Source organism: Aquarana catesbeiana, linkage group LG02 (genome assembly GCF_042186555.1).
Source record: "Aquarana catesbeiana isolate 2022-GZ linkage group LG02, ASM4218655v1, whole genome shotgun sequence".
NCBI lineage: Eukaryota > Metazoa > Chordata > Amphibia > Anura > Ranidae > Aquarana > Aquarana catesbeiana.
The window spans coordinates 328408170-328431486 of record NC_133325.1 but is presented as its reverse complement, the minus strand read 5'-3'; the positions used below and the strand labels follow the sequence as shown (position 1 = coordinate 328431486).

Here is a 23317-nt window from a genome sequence, read left to right as displayed (position 1 = left end):
TGTGTAATGATCGATAAATCATTCAGTGGACATAAATTAATGCATTTTTTTTTTACATATACCTAGTGCAAACAGTTCGGACAGGAAACACATTATCCTTACAATTTATCGTTAGTTCGGCAGAAAATTTCTAAACTTGTCCTTCGTTTTTTTGGCTCAAAAACATCCCAATGATTACCGATTTTGTGCCCATTACCTGGCCGAAAAACAAACTAGCCAAATGACCGAATTTCGGCCGATTTTTCGTATAGTGTATGGTCAGCATAAGTTATTAGGTTTACTAGGAAAAATTAAGTTAATTGCTGGTGGAAGTGTTTTTATATACTGTGTGTGTGTGTGTGTGTGTATATGTATATACATATATATATATATATATATATATATATATATATATATGTGTGTGTGTTTTATATTTTTTTATATATATATTAAAAACAGTGTTGTTCGCATTGAAAAGTTGGTGTTAACTTATTTAACTTCAGACTTGTGTCTTTATACTTATGTTTAAGGCCTCATGCACACTATGCTCTTCTAATCACCTTTCTCCTGACGGGAGAAAAGCAGCATTAAAAACTCACCTAAAGCAGCATTTTTCATGCACCTTTAAGCGCATCTTGGCACATTCAGATGTGTCAAGCATTTGGGCATTTATTCATTTCACTGGCCAGAACAGTAATTTATTCTGGCTTTTGAAATTTATGAACTCTCATGCACTAAACATGCCTAGTGTTTGTGTTTTTTCTGCCAAACACTCCTCTCCTGATCACAATTTTTGTGCGTTCGGACTTCTGCCCCTAAACTCCCTTGCCTTTAAATTCCTGTAAATGCCTGTGTGTGCATGGAAGCATAGGCTATAATAGAGGGGCATTTAGGGGCAGAAAACTCTCTACTGTTGTACAATGAAGCAGCACTTGCAAAATGCAGTGTGCCCCCTGGGGCACACAGTGGTGTGATCTCCAACTGCTGTGTCCATCGGAGATTGCGGTGTTCGAATATCAGACTGCTGTGAGTGACTCAGATATCATGTGATCTCTGTGCGATCGCATGTTACATAGTAAACAAAAGCCATGAATGGAATCCATTCATGACATCATTGTTTACTACTTTGTGTGATCTGTGATTAGTCTCCAGTAAATACATGGGACCTGGGCAAGTTACAGGGCCCTGTACAGTGTGATAGCTGTGGGTCAATCACAGCTTTACAATGGTAAACAATGAGTCATAAACTATTCATGATAGTTCAAACAATTGCTGTTACAGTGATCATCACTGTAACAAGCAATCACAGTGTAAATTTTAAAAAATCCTTCCTCCCCAGAGTAGTGTAGTGTCACTATGGTTACAGCAAAAAAAAACTCTGATGACAGTATGTAACATATATTTTACATACTGTCACCAATCAGTATCCCTGATCACTGCCACATCAGTCATATGATAACACTGTACTGCACTGGTAATAGTATTTAAAAAAATTACAACTTCAAAAAACCCACCATGCCTAACTACCCCAGACTGTCTACTTTCTAAAAAGGGGTCATTTGGGGGATATTTGTACTGTCCTGGCATTTTAGGACCTCAAGAAATGAGATAGGCCATCAGTACATCAGGATTCAAGGATAGGTTTGCTCGGGCCTGCAGCACACCGCTCAGCGCCAACTGGATAAGTTAATGTTAAACAGAGATAGAACTACAAACTGGAAAAGATAACGGGTAAAAGACATTCAGTATCCAAACTGAGTGCTTAGAAAGACAGCAGCCGTTTTATAAAATCCAAAGACTATAAAATGAAGATGTCAATAATAGCATACATAAACTATAGAAGTAAACATACACTATAAAACAGCGCTAATGTTGAGCAAAAATATAAAAGAAATCATGCGGCCAACTACGCATAAAAAGCATCAAACAGAGAGGTAGAGAGTCCGTGAAGTGGTCAGAGGAATGTCCATAAGTGACAATACAGCCGTATCCCAGTGTGCGCCTTCCACCGGTCAGTAGAATTTCACCCTGTGTTGACACTCTCCCCCTAGGGGGTCAGACTCACCAGATCTGCAAATCATATAAGCCTCCAAGAGCAGAAAGATCTCCTCAACACCTCTCTCTCAATACCACTCCGGGGGGTTTCAGGGGGGGTCACAACTCCACACAGATGAGTAGAAAGAAAAAAAAGTGTGCACATAGTGTAATTCTGTTTATTGAAGTAAAAACCCACAATCTTCAAAAAAAAACCCTCAGTCTATCTACGTACATGTAAAACAGTCAATCAAGCAAAATCCTCGTCCTCTGTCGAAGTCAGGATATGACGAAACGCGTCAGTACGTGGCCTACACGACGCCGGAAGTGAGGTTTGCGTTCCACCACAGCCCGATCTACAACCAGGAAGTGATTCGTTCCCCTGGGCACCGGGCCGGCTGAGCTTTTGAATGGTGACACGCAGCCTTTTCTATTTTGCTTGATTGACTGTTTTACATGTACGTAGATAGATTGAGGGGTTTTTTTTGAAGATTGTGGGTTTTTACTTCAATAAACAGAATTACACTATGTGCACACTTTTTTTCTTTCTACTCATCTGTGTGGAGTTGTGACCCCCCCTGAAACCCCCCGGAGTGGTATTGAGAGAGAGGTGTTGAGGAGATCTTTCTGCTCTTGGAGGCTTATATGATTTGCAGATCTGGTGAGTCTGACCCCCTAGGGGGAGAGTGTCAACACAGGGTGAAATTCTACTGACCGGTGGAAGGCGCACACTGGGATACGGCTGTATTGTCACTTATGGACATTCCTCTGACCACTTCACGGACTCTCTACCTCTCTGTTTGATGCTTTTTATGTGTAGTTGGCCGCATGATTTCTTTTATATTTTTGCTCAACATTAGCGCTGTTTTATAGTGTATGTTTACTTCTATAGTTTATGTATGCTATTATTGACATCTTCATTTTATAGTACATCAGGATTGATTAATTTTCAGATACAGTATATACCATAGTTTGTGGACTCTATAACTTTCCTACAGACTAAGGCTGCATTCACACTACAGCATTTTAAATCGTGGGCAGATTTGGACAGATCTGCCCACGATTTGACAGCGCTGAGATTTGAATGACAAAACGCGGGAAGCACATTTGAGATGCCATTCATTTGATTGGCACCTCAAATCGATGTGCGGATCAGCCGCCATTGCCGCATGATAAAACACTCTGCAATCACGGAAACCCTCAGCGGGAAGCAAGTCGCCACAAAGTAGCTCCTGAACTATGCAAATCAAATCGGAATGCAAATCAAATCGGCCCGCGATTTAAAACGCTGTAGTGTGAATGCAGCCTTAAAAACATACACTGATTTGGATTATTTTTTACCAAGGAAATGTAGCAGAATACATTTTGGCCTACATTTATGAAGCAAGATTATTTGTTTGCAACATTTTATAACAGAAACTAAGAAAAACATGTTTTATTTTTCAAAATTTTCTGGATTTTTTTCTCTATATAGCAAAAAATAAAAACCCAGTGGTGATCAAATACCACCGAAAGAAAGCTCTAATTTTTATAAATTTCAGTTGTCTACAGTGTTGCATAACTGAGTGATTGGCAAAGTAGCACAGTGCAGAATAGCAAAAAATGCCCTGGTCATGAAGGGAGTAAAACTTTCCAGAGGTCAAGTGGTTAATCCCATTTGGTGGAGAGCAGCAATTTTTTTTAATGCTTTCAGTGAATCACTGGGAGTGCAAAATTCCTTTAACTAACATGCTTGAGGGATGCCCTTCACCTGACTGTGAAATGGCACATCTGTATTTTTATACAACTTAAGAAAGGAAGGGGAAACCCATTCCTTGCTACGGCAGGCTTTAGACGTTCACCTCTTCTCTCTGGTGCTCCAGGTTGTGGGAGGGCCTTCGCCTTCCTCACATACAGTGCACCAGGTGCACAGCATAGAGGAACTAGGAACAAGGTAAGTATAAAGGCCCGTACACACGATCAGACTTCTTGACAACAAACATGCAAATTAGCTGTTTTGGGGCAACATCCGACTGTGTGTACGCTCCATCGGACAAACTTTTTCTGTTTCCATCGGACTTTTGTTGGCTGTGCGAACGCACAAACTTTCCGGCAACAAAAGTCCGATGGAGCAAAGTCCCATCGTGTGTACACAAAAGCATCGGACTTTTGTACAAACTACAGTACGCAGCCGCGAGAATGATGGGATCACGCTGGTTCTCGGCAACAGGGTACTGTACATCTCGCGCTGGCTGCAATAGGAAAACACTTTTCCCTACTGTGTGAGAGGGAATTTCCCTCTGGGGGAATACCAGGCCCTTTTGTCTGGTATGGATTTTAAGGAGAACCCCCTACACCAAAAAAACGGCATGGGGCCCCCCAAAATCCATACCAAACCTTTACCTGAGCACGCAGCCCAGCCGGTCAGGAAAGGGGGTGGGGACGAGCGAGCGCCCCCCCTCCTGAATCGTACCAGGCCGCATGCCCTCAACATGGGGGGGTGGGTGCTTTGGGGGAGGGGGTGCCCCGTGGCCCCCCACCCCAAAGCACCTTGTCCCCATGTTGATGAGGACAAGGGCCTCTTCCCAACAACCCTGGCCGTTGGTTGTCGGGGTCTGCGGGTGAGGGGCTTATCGGAATCCGGGAGCCCCCTTTAATAAGGGGTCCCCCAGATCCCTATGTGAATGAGTATGGGGTACATCATACCCCTACCCATTCACCTAGGGAAAAAAAGTGTCAATAAAAAAACACACTACACTGGTTTTTAAAGTAAGGCCCTTGTCCTCATTAACATGGGGACAAGGTGCTTTGGGGTGGGGAGGCCGCAGGGCACCCCCCTCCCCCAAAGCACCCACCCCCATGTTGAGGGCATGCGGCCCGGTAAGGCCCAGGAGGGGGGGGGGCGCTCTCTCGCCCCCACCCCCTTTCGTGACCGACTGGGCTGCGTGCTCAGATAAGGGTCTGGTATGGATCTTGGGGGGACCCCCATGCCGTTTTTTCGGCGTAGGGGTTCCCCTTAAAATCCATACCGGACCTAAGGGCCTGGCATGCCCCCCATGCCGGTTTTTTATTTAAAATTTGGCGTGGAGTTCCCCCTCAAGATTCATACCAAACACAGTGCCTGGCATTGGCGGGGATCCAAGTAGGATCCCCTCACCAGTGTGAACCCGGCTCGCAAGATGTCAATCTCGGCGAGATTGACACAATATCAGACAACAATACAGAAGTTGACCAAAGGGTGGTGGTAAAGAGCTGAAAAACCATGTGATTTGGTGAAAGTTGGCTGGAAAAGTTCTGCCATCTGTATGTAATACAAACTTATGGCCAACGCCCTTTGTACAAAAATCCACAGGAAAGTTTGTACAAAGTCCTATCGTGTGTATGGGGCTTAAGGCTTGATTCACATCTATGTATGTTGTCTTTGAGCTTTGATACAGTGCTTTTTGCTATGCTTTCTGCATTTTTTTACAGCATTTTTGCCGCAATTTTGCTGCGATTTGCATTTTTTATGCTTTTTTTCATTTGTTGTTGGGCAGATTTAAAAACGCAAATTGCGGCAAAATCGCAGTAAAAAAGCACTACATCCTCTTCTGCAGTTTCTCTATTGAAATCTATTGAACAAAAAAAAAGCAAAAAAGCACTGTTTTGCATTTAAAAAGTCCCCGACCCTTTCCAAAAACGCAGAGGCACAAAAATGCATTGATGTGAACATGTTCCATAGGAAACCATGTTAAAAAAAATGTCCTGCATTTCTACAAAAAGCATGAAAAAATGCATTGGTGTGAATGGATCCAAAGGGCTTGTTCACACTTGGTTTGCTCAAATTGCTCTGAAGGCTGGGTTCACATATATGTGAATTGGATGCATTAAGTAAAAAGTTTCCTCATATAGTACAGCATTATCATTATTCTAAAACCATATAATAGACTCAAAATTAATATAACATGCAAAAAAAAAAAAAAAAAGACAGTGCAGGTGGATCTTTGCGAAGCAGTGTGTGAGACCAGGAGCACTGCTTCACTGATTGGTCAGTACTTTTTTATGTTGAGGAATGAGTGCCCAGCTAGTAGAATTGAGCGAACGGTTTGGGACTAGCAAAAGTTCTGCCCGCCCTGCCAAACACCCTGCAATGCGTGCTGCACAGTGCATTCTAAGCCCTGATTGGGTAAAGCTTTGCCCAATCAGGGCGCAGTGAATATCTGGTTGTTAAGGAGCGGGACCAGGAAGCCAGCCGCAGCGTCCTTAACAACCAATGAGTCACCAGCTGTCAATGGGCTTCCCTGCTGACAGCTGAATAAAGAAAAAACATTGTCAGCAATAAAAAAGTGAAAAATTCATACCAGACCCTTATCTGAGCATGCAGCCTGTCAGGCCAGGAAAGGGGGAGGTGGATGAGCCAGCACCCTTCTTCCTGAACCATACAATGCCACATGCCCTCAACATGGGGGGGGTGGGTGCTTTGCTCCCCCCGCCCCAATGCACAGTGTCCCCATGTTGATGAGCACAAGGACCTTATCCTCACAACCGTGGGCTGTGGTTGTGAGGTCTGTGGGCAGGCAGCTTATCAGAATCTCAAAGCCCCTTTAACAAGGGGCCCCCAGATCCAGATCCCAGCCTCCTTTCATGTGAATGAGTATGGGGGGCATTCGGTTGTTTGTTTCTTTTTCTGGTCGGGAGGTGGTGTCGTCGTTGTGATGGATTTACATAGTGTTTTTTACTTTTAATAAACTATGTACCCCTTACTCATTCACATAGGGGGGGCGTGATCTGGGGGCCCCCTACCCCAAAGCACCCACCCCCCATGTTGAGGACATGTGGCCTGGTGTGGTTCAGGAGGGGGGTGCTCGCCCCCCCCTTTTCCTGACCTGCCGGGTTGCATGCTCGGATAAGGGTCTGGTATGGATCATGGAGGGGACCCCATGCCTTTAAAAAAAAAATAAAAATTGGTGTGGGGTTCCCCTTAAAATCCAAACCAGACCCAAAGGGCCAATTGGGGGGACCCTCACGTCATTTGCTTAAACATTTTTTTATTGCCGGCAATGGTATTGTATTTTCAGCAATTTAAATGTGATTTTGACTTTTTTTTTTAGAAATGTCAGTTTTGTTACAGCAGGTTTTATACAAGCTACAGATACGCTACTTTACAGGCAGACTAAGGGGTCCCCCCACCCAGTCATAGTACAGTATATTATTTTGGATTCTATTATATGGTTTTAGAATGATGATAGAGCTGTACTATATGAGGGAACCTTTGCCTTCATAGCTAAAAAGATTAGTAATTTACACAGGAAAGATAAGATTGTTTGTTACATAGTTACATAGTAGGTGAGGTAAAAAAAAGACACAAGTCCATCAAGTCCAACCTGTGTGTGTGATTATATGTCAGTATTACATTGTATATCCCTGTATGTTGTGGTTGTTCAGGTGCTTATCTAATAGTTTCTTGAAACTATCGATGCTACCCGCTGAGACCACCACCCGTGGAAGGGAATTCCACATCCTTGCCGCTCTTACAGTAAAGAACCCTCTACGTAGTTTAAGGTTAAACCTCTTTTCTTCTAATTTTAATGAGTGGCCATGTGTCTTGTTAAACTCCCTTCCACGAAAAAGTTTTATCCCTATTGTGGGGTCACCAGTATGGTATTTGTAAATTGAAATCATATCCCCTCTCAAGTGTCTCTTCTCCAGAGAGAATAAGTTCAGTACTCGTAACCTTTCCTCATAACTAAGATCCTCCAGACCCTTTATTAGCTTTGTTGCCCTTCTTTGTACTCGCTCCATTTCCCGTACATCCTTCCTGAGGACTGGTGCCCAGAACTGGACAGCATACTCCAGGTGCGGCCGGACCAGAGTCTTGTAGAGCGGGAGAATTATCGTTTTATCTCTGCAGTTGATCCCCCTTTTTAATACATGCCAATATTCTGTTTGCTTTATTAGCAGCAGCTTGGAATTGCATGCCATTGCTGAGCCTATCATCTACTAGGACCCCCAGGTCATTTTCCATCCTAGATTCCCCCCAGAGATTCTCCCCCCAGTGTATAGATTGCATTCATATTTTTGCCACCCAAATGCATTATTTTACATTTTTCTACATTGAACCTCATATGCCATGTAGTTCATCTCACAGCAAGTGACAAGGACAAGATCAACAGGTATCTTCTGTATTTGTAAAAATGTTTTTAGTCATAAAAAAGAAAACTAATGCAGCCATTACATCTAGTGACTGGTAATTTGCACTGACATTTTTGTTCTTGGGTTTAATTATACTTTAAAGATTCCATCCAAGCACAAAAATGTTAATTTAAATATATTCCTCAATAGTCACAATTGATATACAGTAAATCCAGTTTGTGGGCATTAAATGCAAACTCAGATACTACCTTGTAAAAGTAGCAATGACACCCGCACTGTGCATAGAGCAGAGCTGTGGGAGGGACCCAACAGGCCCACTCACTACAGGCTACAAGGAGCAGATACAAGGTCAGTCACCCTGCAAATAAGGAGAGTAGGAGGGATTGCTATATATTACATCAGGCTCCTGTACAGAGGCAGAGTTTAGAGTTTGGACTAGTACAGAGAACTGGAAGAAATATATAAAGCAAACCAGAAGTCAATAAGAATACACATGCACCATTTTATATAGATAATACTTGCTTAAACTGAAGTTTAGCTTTAACTGTTTTGCAAAAAAAAAAAAAAATCAGGTTGTTTTACAACATCTCAAACTCTGTTTGCACATGTTGCTAAGGCTCGGCTCATACTGCTGCACCAGGAAAGTCATAACTTTGCCACACGACTTCATTGCGGCTTGCTTGCGACTTCATTAACAGAAGTAGTGCAGGGACCTTTTTCTAAGTCACTGCAACTTGAGTCGCACAGATTAGAATGGTTCCATTGCAGTTAAATGGGTGCAACTCGTCATGCCAAAAGCAAATATCATTTATTATTTTGCAGCTTAGATGTGATGGCTGCATTTGTTTTCTTTTTTTTGGGGCTTGCTTTCTTCTATTTTCATCTGGGGATTAAGCCAATAAATCTGCTGCTTCTCAAAAGGCCAAGCTTTCTTGCAGTTATAGGGATGAGACGGACCATTTAACACTAGCAGGGTGCTTAACCACTTGCCTATTGGGCACCTTTACCCCCTTCCTGCCCAGGCCAATTTTCAGCTTTCAGCGCTCTCACACTTTGAATCACAATTGTGTGGTTTGTACCCAAACACAATTTTTATATTTTTTTTTTTAACACAAATAGAGATTTCTTTTGGTGGTATTTAATCACCACTGGGTTTTTTTTCTTGCTAAATAAATGAAAATAGACTGAAAGTTTTGAAAAAAAAACAAAACTTTTTCACAGTTTGTTATACAATTTTGCAAACAGGTAATTTTTCTCCTTCACTTATGTGCGCTGATGAGGCTGCACTGATGGGCATTAATAGGCACTGATAGGCTGCACTGATGAGACGACACTGATGAGGCGGTACTGATGGGTGGCAGTGATGGGTGGCACTGATAGGCAGCACCGATAGGCACTGGTAGATGGCACTGATGGGCACTGGTAGGTGGCACTGATTGGCAGCACTAATACGTACTGATAGGTGGCACTTATGGGCACTGATAGGTGGCACTGATGGGCACTGATAGGCGGCACTGATGGGCACTGATAGGCGGCACTGATGGACACTGATAGGCGGCACTGATGGACACTGGTAGGCAGCACTGATGGGCACTGGTGGGCAGCACTGATGGGCACTGATAGGTGGCACTGATAGGTGACACTGATGAGGCACTGATTGGCAGCACTGGTGGGCACTGTTGGGACAGCACTGATAATCAGGACATGTCCCTTTTACACAAGCCGGTTATCGGCTCTCTTCTCCTCATGCTGTCAGCCGATAACCGGCAGGCGGCATCATGATCAGCTGTGATAGCTGATCACGTGATAAAGAGCCACTGATTGGCTCTTTACCTCAATCTGTGATCAGCAGTGTCCGGAGGACACTGCAATTACAGAGCGCGCCGCATATGACACCCTCGCAGAACTGGCCAGCCGTGCCGTAGCTGTTAATTGGATATAGCGCAGTCGGTAAGTACTTAAAACTGATCAGCTTTTATTTTTTTTATGCAAAAACTTTATCCCAAAGGAAAGACAGTTTGCTGTAACTGCTTATAAAGTATTAGCTGGAGTTTGGCTTCAGTTTATTAGGGTATTAAAATCCGCTAGTACATTTAACACTCCCCTGCCCCCTGTGCTCCTCCATCTAGTGTGGTGTCTGCATACTACAGAATGAGTGTTACTGGCCAAATCAAGGGAAAAAGACAAAAAAAAGGAAACTAATGCAGACAGCACATTTAATGATTAGTAAGCTGCAGTATATTACATTTTTGGTTTTTGGTTTAACACCACTTTTATTCAAAGGTAAAGTTTTACTGTTTTTTTTTTTGTTTTTTTTTACTGCTTAGGAGCAATCAACATTTTAGATGTTCCCTATAACACAGTAACATTTAAACGTTTGATATCAGGTTTATCTTAAGGGATCCCACTTATGTGCACGGGCTGCCTAATGCACCACAATGAACAACAAATTGTGTTGTATATTTTAATGTGTGAAGCACCGCAATAAAAGCCATTGCATTACTGCGCGTTCTGGTGCGCTGCAACACAGGTGCATTGTAAATTTGATTTGGGGTGGCATTCACAATGAATGGCACCGCAGCGAACCAACCTCTGTAATATGGATTACCACAACCTTCTGATTTCCCATTAATGTAGTACTACACAAAAAGAAAACCCCAACTAAAGAAATGTAGGACTAACGGTACACAAAAACAATAGTAAAGAAAAAATATATAAGATGTAGGATATTTATTATGACAAATATTAAAACATTGTAACTATATTAAAATACTGTGATCACATAAATGGTAGTTTCATACAGATAGCCAGTGAATATACATATCACATATGCAGAGATGTTTTTTGGGGGGATTTTTGAGGGTGCCAACAAACATTTAAAACACAAAGAGGTTATATAAAAATATCATTTTATTAACACAAAAATATAAACAAACAGTTAAAAAGTTATTTGTTACTCAACAAACATAGAACTCGTAAACTTGTCTTAAGATGTGCCTGTCAGGGCTGGGCTCAACCCTTCCTTCTCTGAGCTGGCCGCTCAGCTGTCGGCTAATCGCCAGCTCCCATCTCTCTCCACTGTTACTCAGCTGTTGTTCATATCCTGCTCGTCAGTCCTGCCTACTTAAGCCGTCCAATCCAGAGGGTCTCTGCCTTCGCATTGGCCAACATCACAAGAAACGGCTCCTGCGTTCCTGTTTAAAGACTGGCTTTGCTGACATCCCTTCTGGCTCCAGATCCTGTTTGCTGTTCCACTACTTTGATCCCTGACTTCTGGCTTGGCTGACTATTAAGGATGAGCTCAGACGTGTTCGCAAACAGCACATGCAGAGCCCGCCAGGAAGTCGGCACTGCACAGCGCTAATCACAGGCAGTGAGACATTTCCCGATCTCTGCAGCTGCGCATCGGGACAATGTCTCACTGTCTGTGATTAGCGCTCCGCAATGCCAACTTCCTGGCGGGCTCTGCACGCAGAGCCGGTACAAGGGGTGGGCGGGAGGGGCGGGTGCCCTGGGCGGAATGTGAGAGGGAGCGGATTTCTCCCCCTCCCTCTGCTCGCTGACTCTGAGCATAATACGAGCGGCGCTCGCACTGCCATGGCCGCCCAATCTGCTCCCTCCCCCTGCATCCTCATTGGCAGGGAGGAGAGCGACTTCAGGAAGGATTGAACCAGAGGGGGGGGGCGGACAAGCCTCCCATTATTTCAGTAACTGTGAAAAAACAGACTGATTTCTGCCGTCCGTAGGATAGGAGAATCAGTCTGTAAATTGTGAGACTGGTGGCTGCAGCTCTGTAAGAGCGTCTGTGATACTTACACAGCCCAGCGAATAGTGATGTCCAGTTCATGAACGAATCGTTCTTTTGAATCGATTCTTTTCAGTGAACTGGATGAATCGATTCATCTGAGTGAACTGATCCGTTTGAAACAGTTCACAATGCACTCAATACATAGTATAGGAGAGCAGAGCAGGCCTGGTAATATGATCCTAGAGTGAGAGAGCTTGGCCCCTCCCTGCAACCAATCAGCGTGCTCAAGGCACAGTGACACTCAGGAACTGGATACACACTTAAAACAAGAGTCAGGAGTACACAGTACACCGAGTTAAAGAATCATACAAGTTACCAAGTTAAAGAATCATACAGGTTACCGAGTTAAAGAATCATAGGAGTTGTTAGAACATAGTACACTGAAAGAACCATGAGTCGCCACCAGTAGAACAATACACTAAATCAATGATCAGGTAGCAGCACTACACTACGGACTGCTTCAAAGACAGAGAGGACAAAGTCAAGATAACAAGCCTCTATGTGATAGTTTGTTGAAGTGACAGGTTCTCTTTATTGCATCTTGGGTCTGTTATATGATCATATGAGTATAGGATTGTGCTCAGTAACCTGGGTATCAGGTGTTCTGTCAGATCAAGCAATCTATAGGAGTAGCCAATATTGCCACTTACGTGATGCACAAACAGCTGTGTAAAGGAAAAGCGGGTTTTTGTGCATGTGAACTGCATTCTGATGGGCCAACTTTACAGTTAAGATTGCTAGCCATCAGATTTGTCCGTAGTCTTTACAGTGCATAATGAGGCCCCTTTCACACTTGTGTGACTTGTCCTGCGACTTGGGACTACAAAGTCACATGACAAGTGGTACCCGATGATTTCCAATGAGTACCGTTCATATCTGTGCGTCTTCAAGTCACAGCGACTTCAAAGTAGTCACTGCATTACTTTGGTCCTATTTTGATGCGACTTGAGGCAGAGACCTCAAGATTACATAGGTAATTCTTCAAGTCACATCAAAGTCACGGTAAAAATCGTGGCAAAAATTGCACGACTTTCAAATGGCACAAGTGTGAAAGGAGCCTAACGATTGGATTTTACTACCGTGGATACTTCGCCCGCCCGTGGTAGTAAAATCCGATAATTTTTTCTGTGCATGCGCTGTAAAGACTATGGAAAAATCTGATGGCTAGCAATGTTAACTGTGAAGTTGGCCCATCAGAATGAGGTTCACACGCACAAAAACCCACTTTTCATCTACACAGCTTTTTGTGCGACACCAAAATTGATGACGCTGGCTGCTCTGACAAATTGTGGTCTGACAGTCTGACACAATAGTATTGTGCTTGTGCTCTGAGCAACAAACTAAATACAAGTAAACCTCCCCAGGACCTGCCAACCTTCTGTGAAGAATCATTCTTTTGATTCTAATCATTTAAGAAGGTTGAGTCAGAGATTTGGTTCACTTGCTTGTCAGTAGACTCAGCAAGTGAACCGAAGAACCGAAGAATCGATTCATTGAATCGGTTCATTTCAGTGAGTAGTTCGAAATGAACCGATTCACTTAAAAGATCCGGACTTCCCATCACTACCAGCGAACACATCACCCCCCCCCCCCCCCTCGTCACTGATGGGAGATCAGAGAGGAATACAGCTCCTCCCACCTCTGCTCCTCCAGTGACTTCCCGCTCCGCCCACACTATCCCCGGCGTGCAGATGTATCTGAAGTGAGGGGATGTGTGGGAGGTAAATATGAAAACAGCAGCTGCAGGCTCCTTTGTGTGCCAAAGGTGCCTGATCTTCCAGCCTGGACCTGTGGGTGAGTGTGAAACTGTGCACACTGCAGTACACTGTAATCACTGAACTGTCCTTATCTCCATCCCCCTCCCTTCTCTCCCCCATCTGTCCACCCCCCTCATGTTCTTTCAAGACATTCACTAACTTTCACTTTCAGTTAGGCAGGTAATAGATGGTACAAATTTCTTTCCAGCATCCGCAGATTGCAGGAAAGAAATTTGCATGATTCCCTTGTCAGCACAGTCAGTGCTGACAGGGGAATCCCTTCTGCTGAGCAATTGTATTGTCCCAACAAACAGTGATTATCACTAGCAGATATAGCAACCGCTAGTGATAATCATAAGAGAATCCGGCAGGCTTGTTGTACTCAATTTGATCGATCAACTTGGTACATTCAGCCTGCCCATTAATGGTTCAAATCTCAGCCAGTTCCTGCTGAACCGGCTGAGATTTAAACTATCTATGGCTGGTCTTAGCTCTTAGGCAGCCCATACATTGATCACTTTTTTCATTCAACTATTAGGTTGAATGAAAAAAAAAAAAAAAAGTTCCAATTCCCCCATCTACACATTATAGGTGGATGGAGGAATCCTCCCACTGTGGACCAGCGGCAAAATTATCAGGGTTGCTGTGCTGTCCCGGCTATTGACAGCGCTGGTCTCTGTCTCCATGGCAGCAGCACATTAAGGCCCAGTGCTGGTTACATTATGGGGCTGATGGCACAGAACTTTATTTAGTGTGTGCAGGAGCCCAACGTTGCACAAGCAGTCTGCTGATCATGGGTGCAATACTTTGTAAGCTACTGTTTTAAAAAATAATAAATGCAGATTTTTACTGGCAAAAATATGTGCATATATAATATATGCACATATTTTTGCCAGTAAAAAAATTGCCTTTCTTCAAGCACATTTTTTGCATTATTATTTCAAAGTGCCTCCAATAAAAATACATGTAATTAAAATGTATCAGTGAACTCTGTTTCTATCGCATTAAACCTAATTGAATTTGTATTGTTTTAAGTATATTCTTGTTTTGAAACGACATTGATTCTTTCTTAAAAATGGGGGGGCGCAGTTTGCCATCTTCGCCCTAGGCACCAAATGGACTTGTCCCAGCACTGTCCGCACGTGCTGTTTGCGAACACGTCTGAGCTCACCCTTACTGACTATCTGTTCCGGTTACTGAACTCTGGCTATGTTTTGACTACATTTGTTCTTTTTACTTTTATTATTAAACAAGTGTGATTTAACTGTACTTCTGTCTCGGTCTGATTTCATGGTTTCTGACAGTAGGCGAAGGCCATGAATTCAGAAGATGCAGTCAATCCACTTGTTGGTAATATTCTTTCCAGATTGAATGAACTGGATCACCGCATGGATCAGTTCGCCATGGCATTACAAACGCTCCTGAGTCGCACGGCTCACCTGGAATCTCCCACTGTGGCTGCCCTGGTACAACCTATGTTGCAGGCCGACCCTGCTGCTGCACCAGTCTCTGTGCAGGCACCCGCCTCGAGTGTTATCTCTATAAGAGGTATGTCTGGTTCCGCTCCGCTTCCCCAGCGATTTGGGGGCGATCCAGTCCAATGCAGAGGGTTTCTTAACCAGGTTGAGCTATACTTTGAGATGCTGCCCCAGGCATTTCCCACGGACAGAAGCAAAGTAGGTTTTGTGATATCTTTGCTTTCTGAGAGAGCCTTGGCCTGGGCAAACCCTCTATGGGAGACGCAAAAACCTGTTGTCTTGAGTTACCCTGAGTTTGTGGCTTCGTTTAAAAGGGTTCCCGCACACTCCACTTCTGCTGCCAAGTGCCTCATGTCCATCGAACAGAGTACGAGAACTGTTGCCGACTATGCCATTGAATTCCATACTCTGGCAGCAGAGGTTGCGTGGAACAATGAGGCCCTCGTGGCTGCTTTTTCTCATGGTCTCTCAGATACTATCAAGGATGATATAGCAGCCGAGATATACCCACTGAGCTGGAGAAGTTCATGACATTTGCCATCCTCATTGACTCCAGACTCAGAGAAAGACTCTCTTTTAAGGAGCGCTTGCAGAAGCCTCTTGTATGTTTGTCTCCGAGCTTTGCAGTCCCACCCATGCCTCCCTCACCTCCCATGCCTCCTGGTACCGAGTCGGTCAGTGAAGGTGAACCCACTCAAACCACTTGGGTTTTACGGGTCTCTCTGCGGATGACAGAACCCTTAGGAGGAGGGAGAGATTGTGCCTTTATTGTGGCCAGGCAGGTCACTTTTTGAAGTCTTGTCTTACCCGTCCAGTGAACGCCTGAACCTTGAGGTCCTGTCACAGACAGACCTTAGGTGGCGTTGTTTCATCCCCAGTTATCCAGAAGCATAAGCCCCTGGTTTCAGTTACCCATTCTTGGGCTGAGTTGTCCAGCGAGATGCAGGCTCTAATCGACTCTGGGGCTGCAGGCCTGTTCATTGATACTGTCTTTTTATCAAAGCACTTGATTCTGCTGCAGCTGCATGACACTCCACTTACCATTGAGGCTCTTCACGGGAGACCTCTACAACCTGCCCATGTGACTCATGAGATACTTCCATTGTCCATCGCCGTAGGGTCTCTTCATCATGAGATAATCCAATTGCAAGTTATTTCCTCACCTAAGTTTCCGCTGGTTATTGGTTATCCTTGGTTACAGAGGCACAACCCCTCTTTTGATTGGCTCCATACTGAGGTTCTTTCCTGGTCACCACAATGCAGTGAGACATGCTTCCAGAAGGTAGCCAAGGTTCTGTGCACCTCTTCACTCTCCTCCCTGACAGAGGAGTACCACGATTTTAGCGATGTCTTTGGCAAAGGTCAAGCCGGTAGTTTGCCTCCACACTGGCCATATGATTGCGCAATTGACCTTCAACCTGGGGCCATACTCCCTTCCTGGCCAGGTTTACCCTTTGTCGGTCTTGGAGGATAAGGCCATGGAGGAGTATGTTGCAGACGCACTTTCTCGAGGTTTCATCCGTAAATCCTCGTCTCCTGCTGGTGCTGGTGGTGAGTGGTGAACTGAGACCCTGTATTGATTATAGGGGTCTCAATCGTTTCACGATTAAGAATGCCTATCCGATTCCATTGATTGCGAAGTTATTTGACCGCCTCAAGGGAGCAACGGTTTTCACGAAACTTGATTTGAGAGGGGCATACAATCTCGTGAGAATTTAGGAGGGCGACGAGTGGAAAACTGCGTTTAATACCAGAACAGGCCATTATGAGTACCTCGTAATGCCTTTTGGTCTTTGTAATGCCCTGGCAGTTTTCCAGGAATTTATTAACGATGTCCTCTGAGATTTGTTGCAGTTATGTGTGGTGGTTTATCTCGATTGTATCCTCATATTTTCCAAGTCCCTGGAGAGCCACCACGCAGATGTCTGTCGTGTGCTTCAGAAACGAAGCGAGAACAATCTCTATTGTAAAGGAGAAGTGCGAGTTCCATTGTGAACAGGTTAAATTCCTGGGCTATGTCATTTCCACTGCTGGTTTTTCGATGGACCCAGAGAAACTTTCAGCAGTCCTACAGTGGCCCCGACCTGTGGGTTTACCTCCTCTGCAGTGCTTCCTGGGCTTTGCCAACTATTATCGTAAGTTTATTTGTAACTGCTCGTCTCTGGTCAAGCCCCTGACTGATCATGACCAGAAAGGACGGTAACCCACAGAGTTGGTCTCCGGAATCCATTAAGGCCTTTGAGATTCTCAAGGCTGCCTTTGTTTCTGCTTCTGTGCTGGCACATCCTGATCCTACATTACCTTTTATCCTTGAGGTTGATGCTTCTGAGACTGGTGTTGGCGCCCTTCTGTCTCAACTTCCTACCTCTGAGAGCGCTATGAATCTCTGTGGCTACTTTTCCAAGAAATTGTCACCTGCGGAGTGCAATTACGAGATTGGTGACAGAGAGCTGTTGGCGATCATTTTAGCCCTGAAAGAATGGAAACATCTCCTCGAAGGTACCACTGTACCGCTTCTCATTCTTACTGGCCATAAGAATCTCACATTCTTGTCTGAGGCCAAACGCCTTTCTCCCAGAAGGGCGCAATGGGCTCTTTTCTTGTCAAGTTTCAATTACATTGTTTCATTCTTACCCGGTATTATCCCTTTCATGACTAAGCCTATTTTTGAAATTTGGTGTTTACAAGTTAAAATCCATATTTTTTGCTAGAAAATTACTTAGAACCCCCAAACATTATATATATTTTTTTAGCAAAGAATCTAGAGAATAAAATGACGATTGTTGCAATATTTTTTATCACACGGTATTTGTGCAGCGGTGTTTTAAACGCAAATTTTTGGAAAAGTGACACTTTCATGAATTTTAAAAAATCCAAACAGTAAAGTTACCCCAATTTTTTTGTATAATGTGAAAGATGATGTTACGCCGAGTAAATAGATACCAAACATGTCACCCTTTATAATTGCACGCACTCGTGGAATGGCGACGAACTACGGTACCTTTGAATTTCCATAGGCGACGCTTTAAAAAAATTTTACGGTTACCAGGTTTGAGCTACAGAGGAGGTCTAGGGCTAGAATTATTGCTCTCGCTCTGACGATCGCGGCGATACCTCACATGTGTGGTTTGAACACCGTTTACATATGCGGGCGCGACTTCCGTATGCGTTTTCTTCGCTGCGCGAGCTCGCGGGGACAGGGGCACTTTAAAAAATTTTTTTTTTTTTTTTTTATTTAATTTATTTATTTTTGTACTTTATAAATTGTGTTTAAATTTTTTTTTTTTTTTTTTTACTTTTATTGCTGTCACAAGCAATGTAAACATCCCTTGTGACAGTAATATGTGGTGACAGGTACTCTTTATGGAGGGATGGGGGGTCTAAAAGACCCCCCATCCCTCCTTTACACTTCAAAGTATTCAGATCGCCGAAAACGGCGATTCTGAATACTGTGTACTTTTTTAAATTCGGCGCCATTGGCAGCCGAGTAAACGGGAAGTGACGTCATGACGTCGCTTCCGCATTTACAAGAAGAAGGCTGGAACGAAGCCGCTCGCAGCTTCGTTCCAGTCCGCCCCTAGCCGCCGAAGGCAGCGGACCGGACACCGGGCCTCCCGATCGCACGGGAGGCCCGGTAACAGCGGCGGGAGGCGGCGGGAGGGGGGGGATGTCCCCTCCCGCTCCTCCGGTATAACAAACGAGCGGCTTTTAGCCGCATCGGTTGTTATATTCGGGTAGCCGATCGCCCGCTGAAAACAACGGTACCGGGATGATGCCTGCAGCTGCGGGCATCATCCCGGTATAACCCCGGAAAGCCGAGGACGCATATATGCGTTCGGTCGGCGGGAAGGGGTTAAGAATGTAAGGGCTGACGCCTTGTCACGACAATTTTCCTCCACCTCCAAGTTGGAGTCGGTTCCGGTTCCTGTGATTCCTCCTGATCGTATTCTGGCTACGGTTCGCACCAGTCTCACTTCTCCTTTGGGTGCCAAAATTCTTGCTGCTCAGGTCCATGCTCCGCCTGAGAAACCTTGTGACCGCTGCTTTGTTCCAGAGAGTCTCCGTACTGCCGTGCTCCAGACTTACCATTCTCCCAAGGCTGCTGGCCACCCGGGGAGGAATAAAATTGTTTGGGCCATTTCCCAACAATTCTGGTGGCCTAGTCTATGTGCTGATGTAACAGCCTTCGTAGCTGCCTGTTCCGTGTGTGCTCAGAGTAAGACTCTACGACACCTTCCAGTGGGCCTCCTACAACCCATACCCAATGGAGAGAGGCCCTGGACCCACCTGTCTATGGATTTCATTGTGGAGTTACCCAACTCCCAGGGCAACACAGCTAGCCTTATGGTGGTTGACCAGTTCTCAAAGATGTGTCATTGTATTCATCTTAAGAAGTTGCCCACTTCTAAGGAACTGGATTCCATTTTTGCTCGGGAGATCTTTCGCTTACCTGGGCTACCCAAGGTGATTGTTTCGGACAGGGGTAGTCAGTTTGTATCCCGGTTCTGGCGAGCCTTTTGTGCACAGTTGGGAATTCAGCTGGCTTTCTCCTCTGCGTATCACCCACAGTCTAATGGGGCCACAGAACAAGCCAATCAGTCCTTGGAGCAATTCCTATGTTGCTATATTTTTGATCATCATAACAACTGGTCAGACTTTTTACCGTGGGCAGAGTTTGCTCACAACAGTGCCTTGAATTCTGCTTCCTGATTGTCCCCGTTTATGGCGAATTATAGTTTCCACCATTCCATGTTGCCTGACTAGTTTGTTCCGCAGAGTATTCCTGCGTTAGAGGAGCATCTCTGTGGTCTTCGTTCCACTTAGGCACAAGTCCAGGGGGCTTTGCGTCATGCAATGATAGGTAGAGATTCCATGCTGACCGCAGACGCCTACCTGCGCCTTCCTACCAGGTTGGGGACAGGGTCTGGCTGTCATCTCGCAACCTCCGACTTCATATTCCCTCACTGAAGTTCGCACCTCGGTTTATTGGGCCTTTCCGTATTCTTTGGAGGATTATCCCAGTGGCTTACGCATTAGACCTTCCTTCTAATATGTGTATTTCAAATGTATTTCATGTCTCCTTATTAAAATCTTTGGTCTGCAACCGCTTTACCACCTCGGTGCTATGTTCTCACCCTGTACACGTTGAGAACCATGAGGAGTATGAAGTACAGTCCATTGTTGACTCCCGTAGGTTCCGCGGGCGCATAGAGCACCTGGTGCATTGGAATGGGTACGGTCCAGAGGAATGCTCTTGGGTATTCTCCTCGGACGTATATGCCCCTGTCCTCCTCCGTGATTTCCATAGATGTTTTCCCCTCAAGCCTGGTGGTCCTCCGAGGGGGAGGGGTCGTTGAGGGGGTACTGTCAGGGCTGGGCTCAGCCCTTCCTTCTCTGAGCTGGCCACTCAGCTGTTGGCTAATTGCCAGCTCCCATCTCTCTCCACAGTTACTCAGCTATTGTTCATATCCTGCTTGTCAGTCCTGCCTACTTCGCCTTGGTCAACATCACAAGAAACCTGTTTAAAGACTGCGTTCCTGTTTAAAGACTGGCTTTGCTGACATCCCTTCTGGCTCTAGATCTTGCTTGCTGTTCCACTACTGTGATCCCTGACTTCTGGCTTGGATGACTATCCGTTCCGGTTACTGAACTCTGGCTATGTTTTGACTACGTTTGTTCTTTTTACCTTTATTATTAAACAAGTGTGATTTAACTGTACTTCTGTCTCGGTCTGATTTCATAGTTTCTGACAGTGCCGCCAAGAAAGATGTCTTATCACATAAGAGGTAACAGGTTGGTAGTTATCCCAACATGTTTCGCCACCATGGGCTTCCTCAGGGATTATATGTAACTTAAAGCAAGATGTAAATCACTATGTGAAAAACAAAACATAATATACTCTAAGACAACATCTTTCTTGGCGGCACATCTTAAGACAAGTTGTTTACGAGTTCTGTTTGTTGAGTAACAAAGAACTTTTTAACTGTTCATATTTTTGTGTTAATGATGTTATTTTTATATAACCTCTTTATGCTTTAAATGATGATTGTCACAATCAACCCCCCCCCCCCAAAAAAAAAAAACCCTCTCTGCATTTGTCTACTATTCAGGGATGTTGGTGCCTTTTTTATCTTGTCACAAATCCATATAATCATCCCCCCCCCTTCTTATACATATCACATATTGTTCTCTTCATCATTCATGACAAAGTAAGATGCTGAGTTGCTTGCTAAGGCTTTCACACGTTTCACAGGTCAACAGCCCGCTTCATCAGGAAGACAAGCATAATGAAACTCTGTTTACGAATATATCACTTCTTTTCTTATGCAAAGCATATAAAAAAATATGACCCACTATGGCAACTTCCCAGAAGGAGCAGATCAGAGGCCACTCATGTGTGTTCAATCAGACAGGGAAAACCCCACATAGGCCCAAAGTGTCAAAGCATGTTTCCTATTGATGTACTGGAGTTGAGAGCAAATTTCATGTAGCCATCCAGAATAACATCTATATTGATCTGGGTTTTGGGTCCCCCTTCAACCTATGTGCAGCATGCTATCCATGATAGGAATCAAAAGGTCGGAGCGACCCAATTTTTTTTTGCGCACCGTTAAAGTCCTAAAGTTTTTTAGATAGGGTTTCCTTTTTTGTGTATCTCTGGAGGATTTGGTACCGGACCTAAAGTGCCCAATATGCAGAAGAGTTCCTATGTGTTATTCCTTCCTCCCAACCATCTAATTTTTTTATGTAGTACTACCTCTGAGCAACAAAGACCATACTACAGTAAATCTATTGAATAAACAACATCTCCCTTCCTATAAACCAGCCCTCAAAAATTCCACTCGCCTGCTCGCATTTTGCGAGTGGATTTTAAGGGCTGGCGAGCTATGGCTGCCTCCCAGCGCTCGCAGAGGGGGAGAGAGGAGAGCAGGCAGCCAGATGATCAGAGCGCGGGGAACATCACTATCATTTTAATAGCAGTGTGTTCCCCGCACTAGCTGTCACACGCAGCCCCGCCCCCTGGTCCTGGGACTTTGATAGACAGATCACCCTCCAATCATGAGTGACGTGTATCAAAGTTCCCTCGGCCAGGGGGCGGGGCTGTATGTGATGCCGAGTGGTGGGAACACACGGCAATTGAAATGAAAGCTGTGATGTTCCTCAGCGCTCTCATCATTCAGCTGGTAATCCTCTTCCTCTCCTCTGTTCCCCTACATGATGGACACAGGTAGGCAACATGGTGGACATGGGCAGGCTGCATTAAAAACATAACACATTTAAGTGTCATTTCATGAGATAATTTATGAGGGCGTGTTTAGGGGAGGGGCAGGGTAGGGGTGGGACAACTGGTGGCGAGTAACCCTTGAGGCCTGGCTAGTAGCTCAGGACTTGAAATTTTGAGCCCTGCTATAAATATTCACCACGACTTTTCCAGTGGATGCTGGGCAGTTTCTCAGGGCTGGTGACAATGTCACTGATTGGCAGTGAATACTTCAAAGTAATATATAGGTGTCACCAGAAAAGGAAACGAGGGGGGAATATAATTAACAGGGCCAATTAGAGCAATAAAAACCTGACAGAAAATCTCACACCTCTTTAGTCTACCCAAATGAAAATTTGGATGAAAGTCAGTTTAAATCCCTACATGGTTTAACTGTTGAAAGAGATCCAAAAAATCAGTCACAATTGTTTGCACAAGATTGGCTGCGTGTGGTTGTCCTAAAAAACAGGTCTCATTGAATACTTCCTGCATGAGTTTGAAGCATCGTGGAACAGAGACTATGAATATATTATGGTGAGTGTGTAGTGTCATGATGCACAGCACGTAAGTAGATCTTCAAATAATATAGCCGCTGGGGTTATTTTGAAAGGTGAAACTATTGTGCACTTCAGTCACCCTTTCGAAAGCACTACTTCCCAATTTATGTGGTTACATGGAAGTGTACAGGTGGCGCAGAAATGCACAACTATCTGTTTTTGATGAAGTGAAACAATATTAACTGTCTAAGGGATTTTTTGAGAGTATTTACATGCGGTTTACAGTTTTGTGACGTTATTTGCATGTCACATAATGAAAGCAGGTAGCCCATATGCTATATAATTTTCATATTGGCCATTGCAAATGGTGACCCAGCGTTAGACTCCATGAT

The 23317-nt window shown here is 44.4% G+C and overlaps 1 protein-coding gene across 4 annotated transcripts in view; it reads left to right on the top strand.

Annotated features, from left to right (window-relative positions):
* The window catches only part of TASL (TLR adaptor interacting with endolysosomal SLC15A4), a 33689-nt gene that overhangs the window by 1484 nt on the left and 8888 nt on the right, over positions 1 to 23317 (top strand). Inside the window, exon 1 of one of the 4 annotated variants that reach the window (XM_073614826.1) lies at positions 13571 to 13726. The exons of 1 other annotated variant lie outside the window; for it this stretch is intronic. In XM_073614826.1, the coding sequence (XP_073470927.1) occupies positions 13660 to 13726 (67 nt within the window). In that variant the 5' untranslated portion in view covers positions 13571 to 13659. Of the gene's footprint in view, positions 1 to 13570; positions 13727 to 22901; positions 22963 to 23317 lie in introns of those variants that run through there. 2 more of the 4 variants (XM_073614829.1, XM_073614828.1) reach the window with 2 other exon arrangements.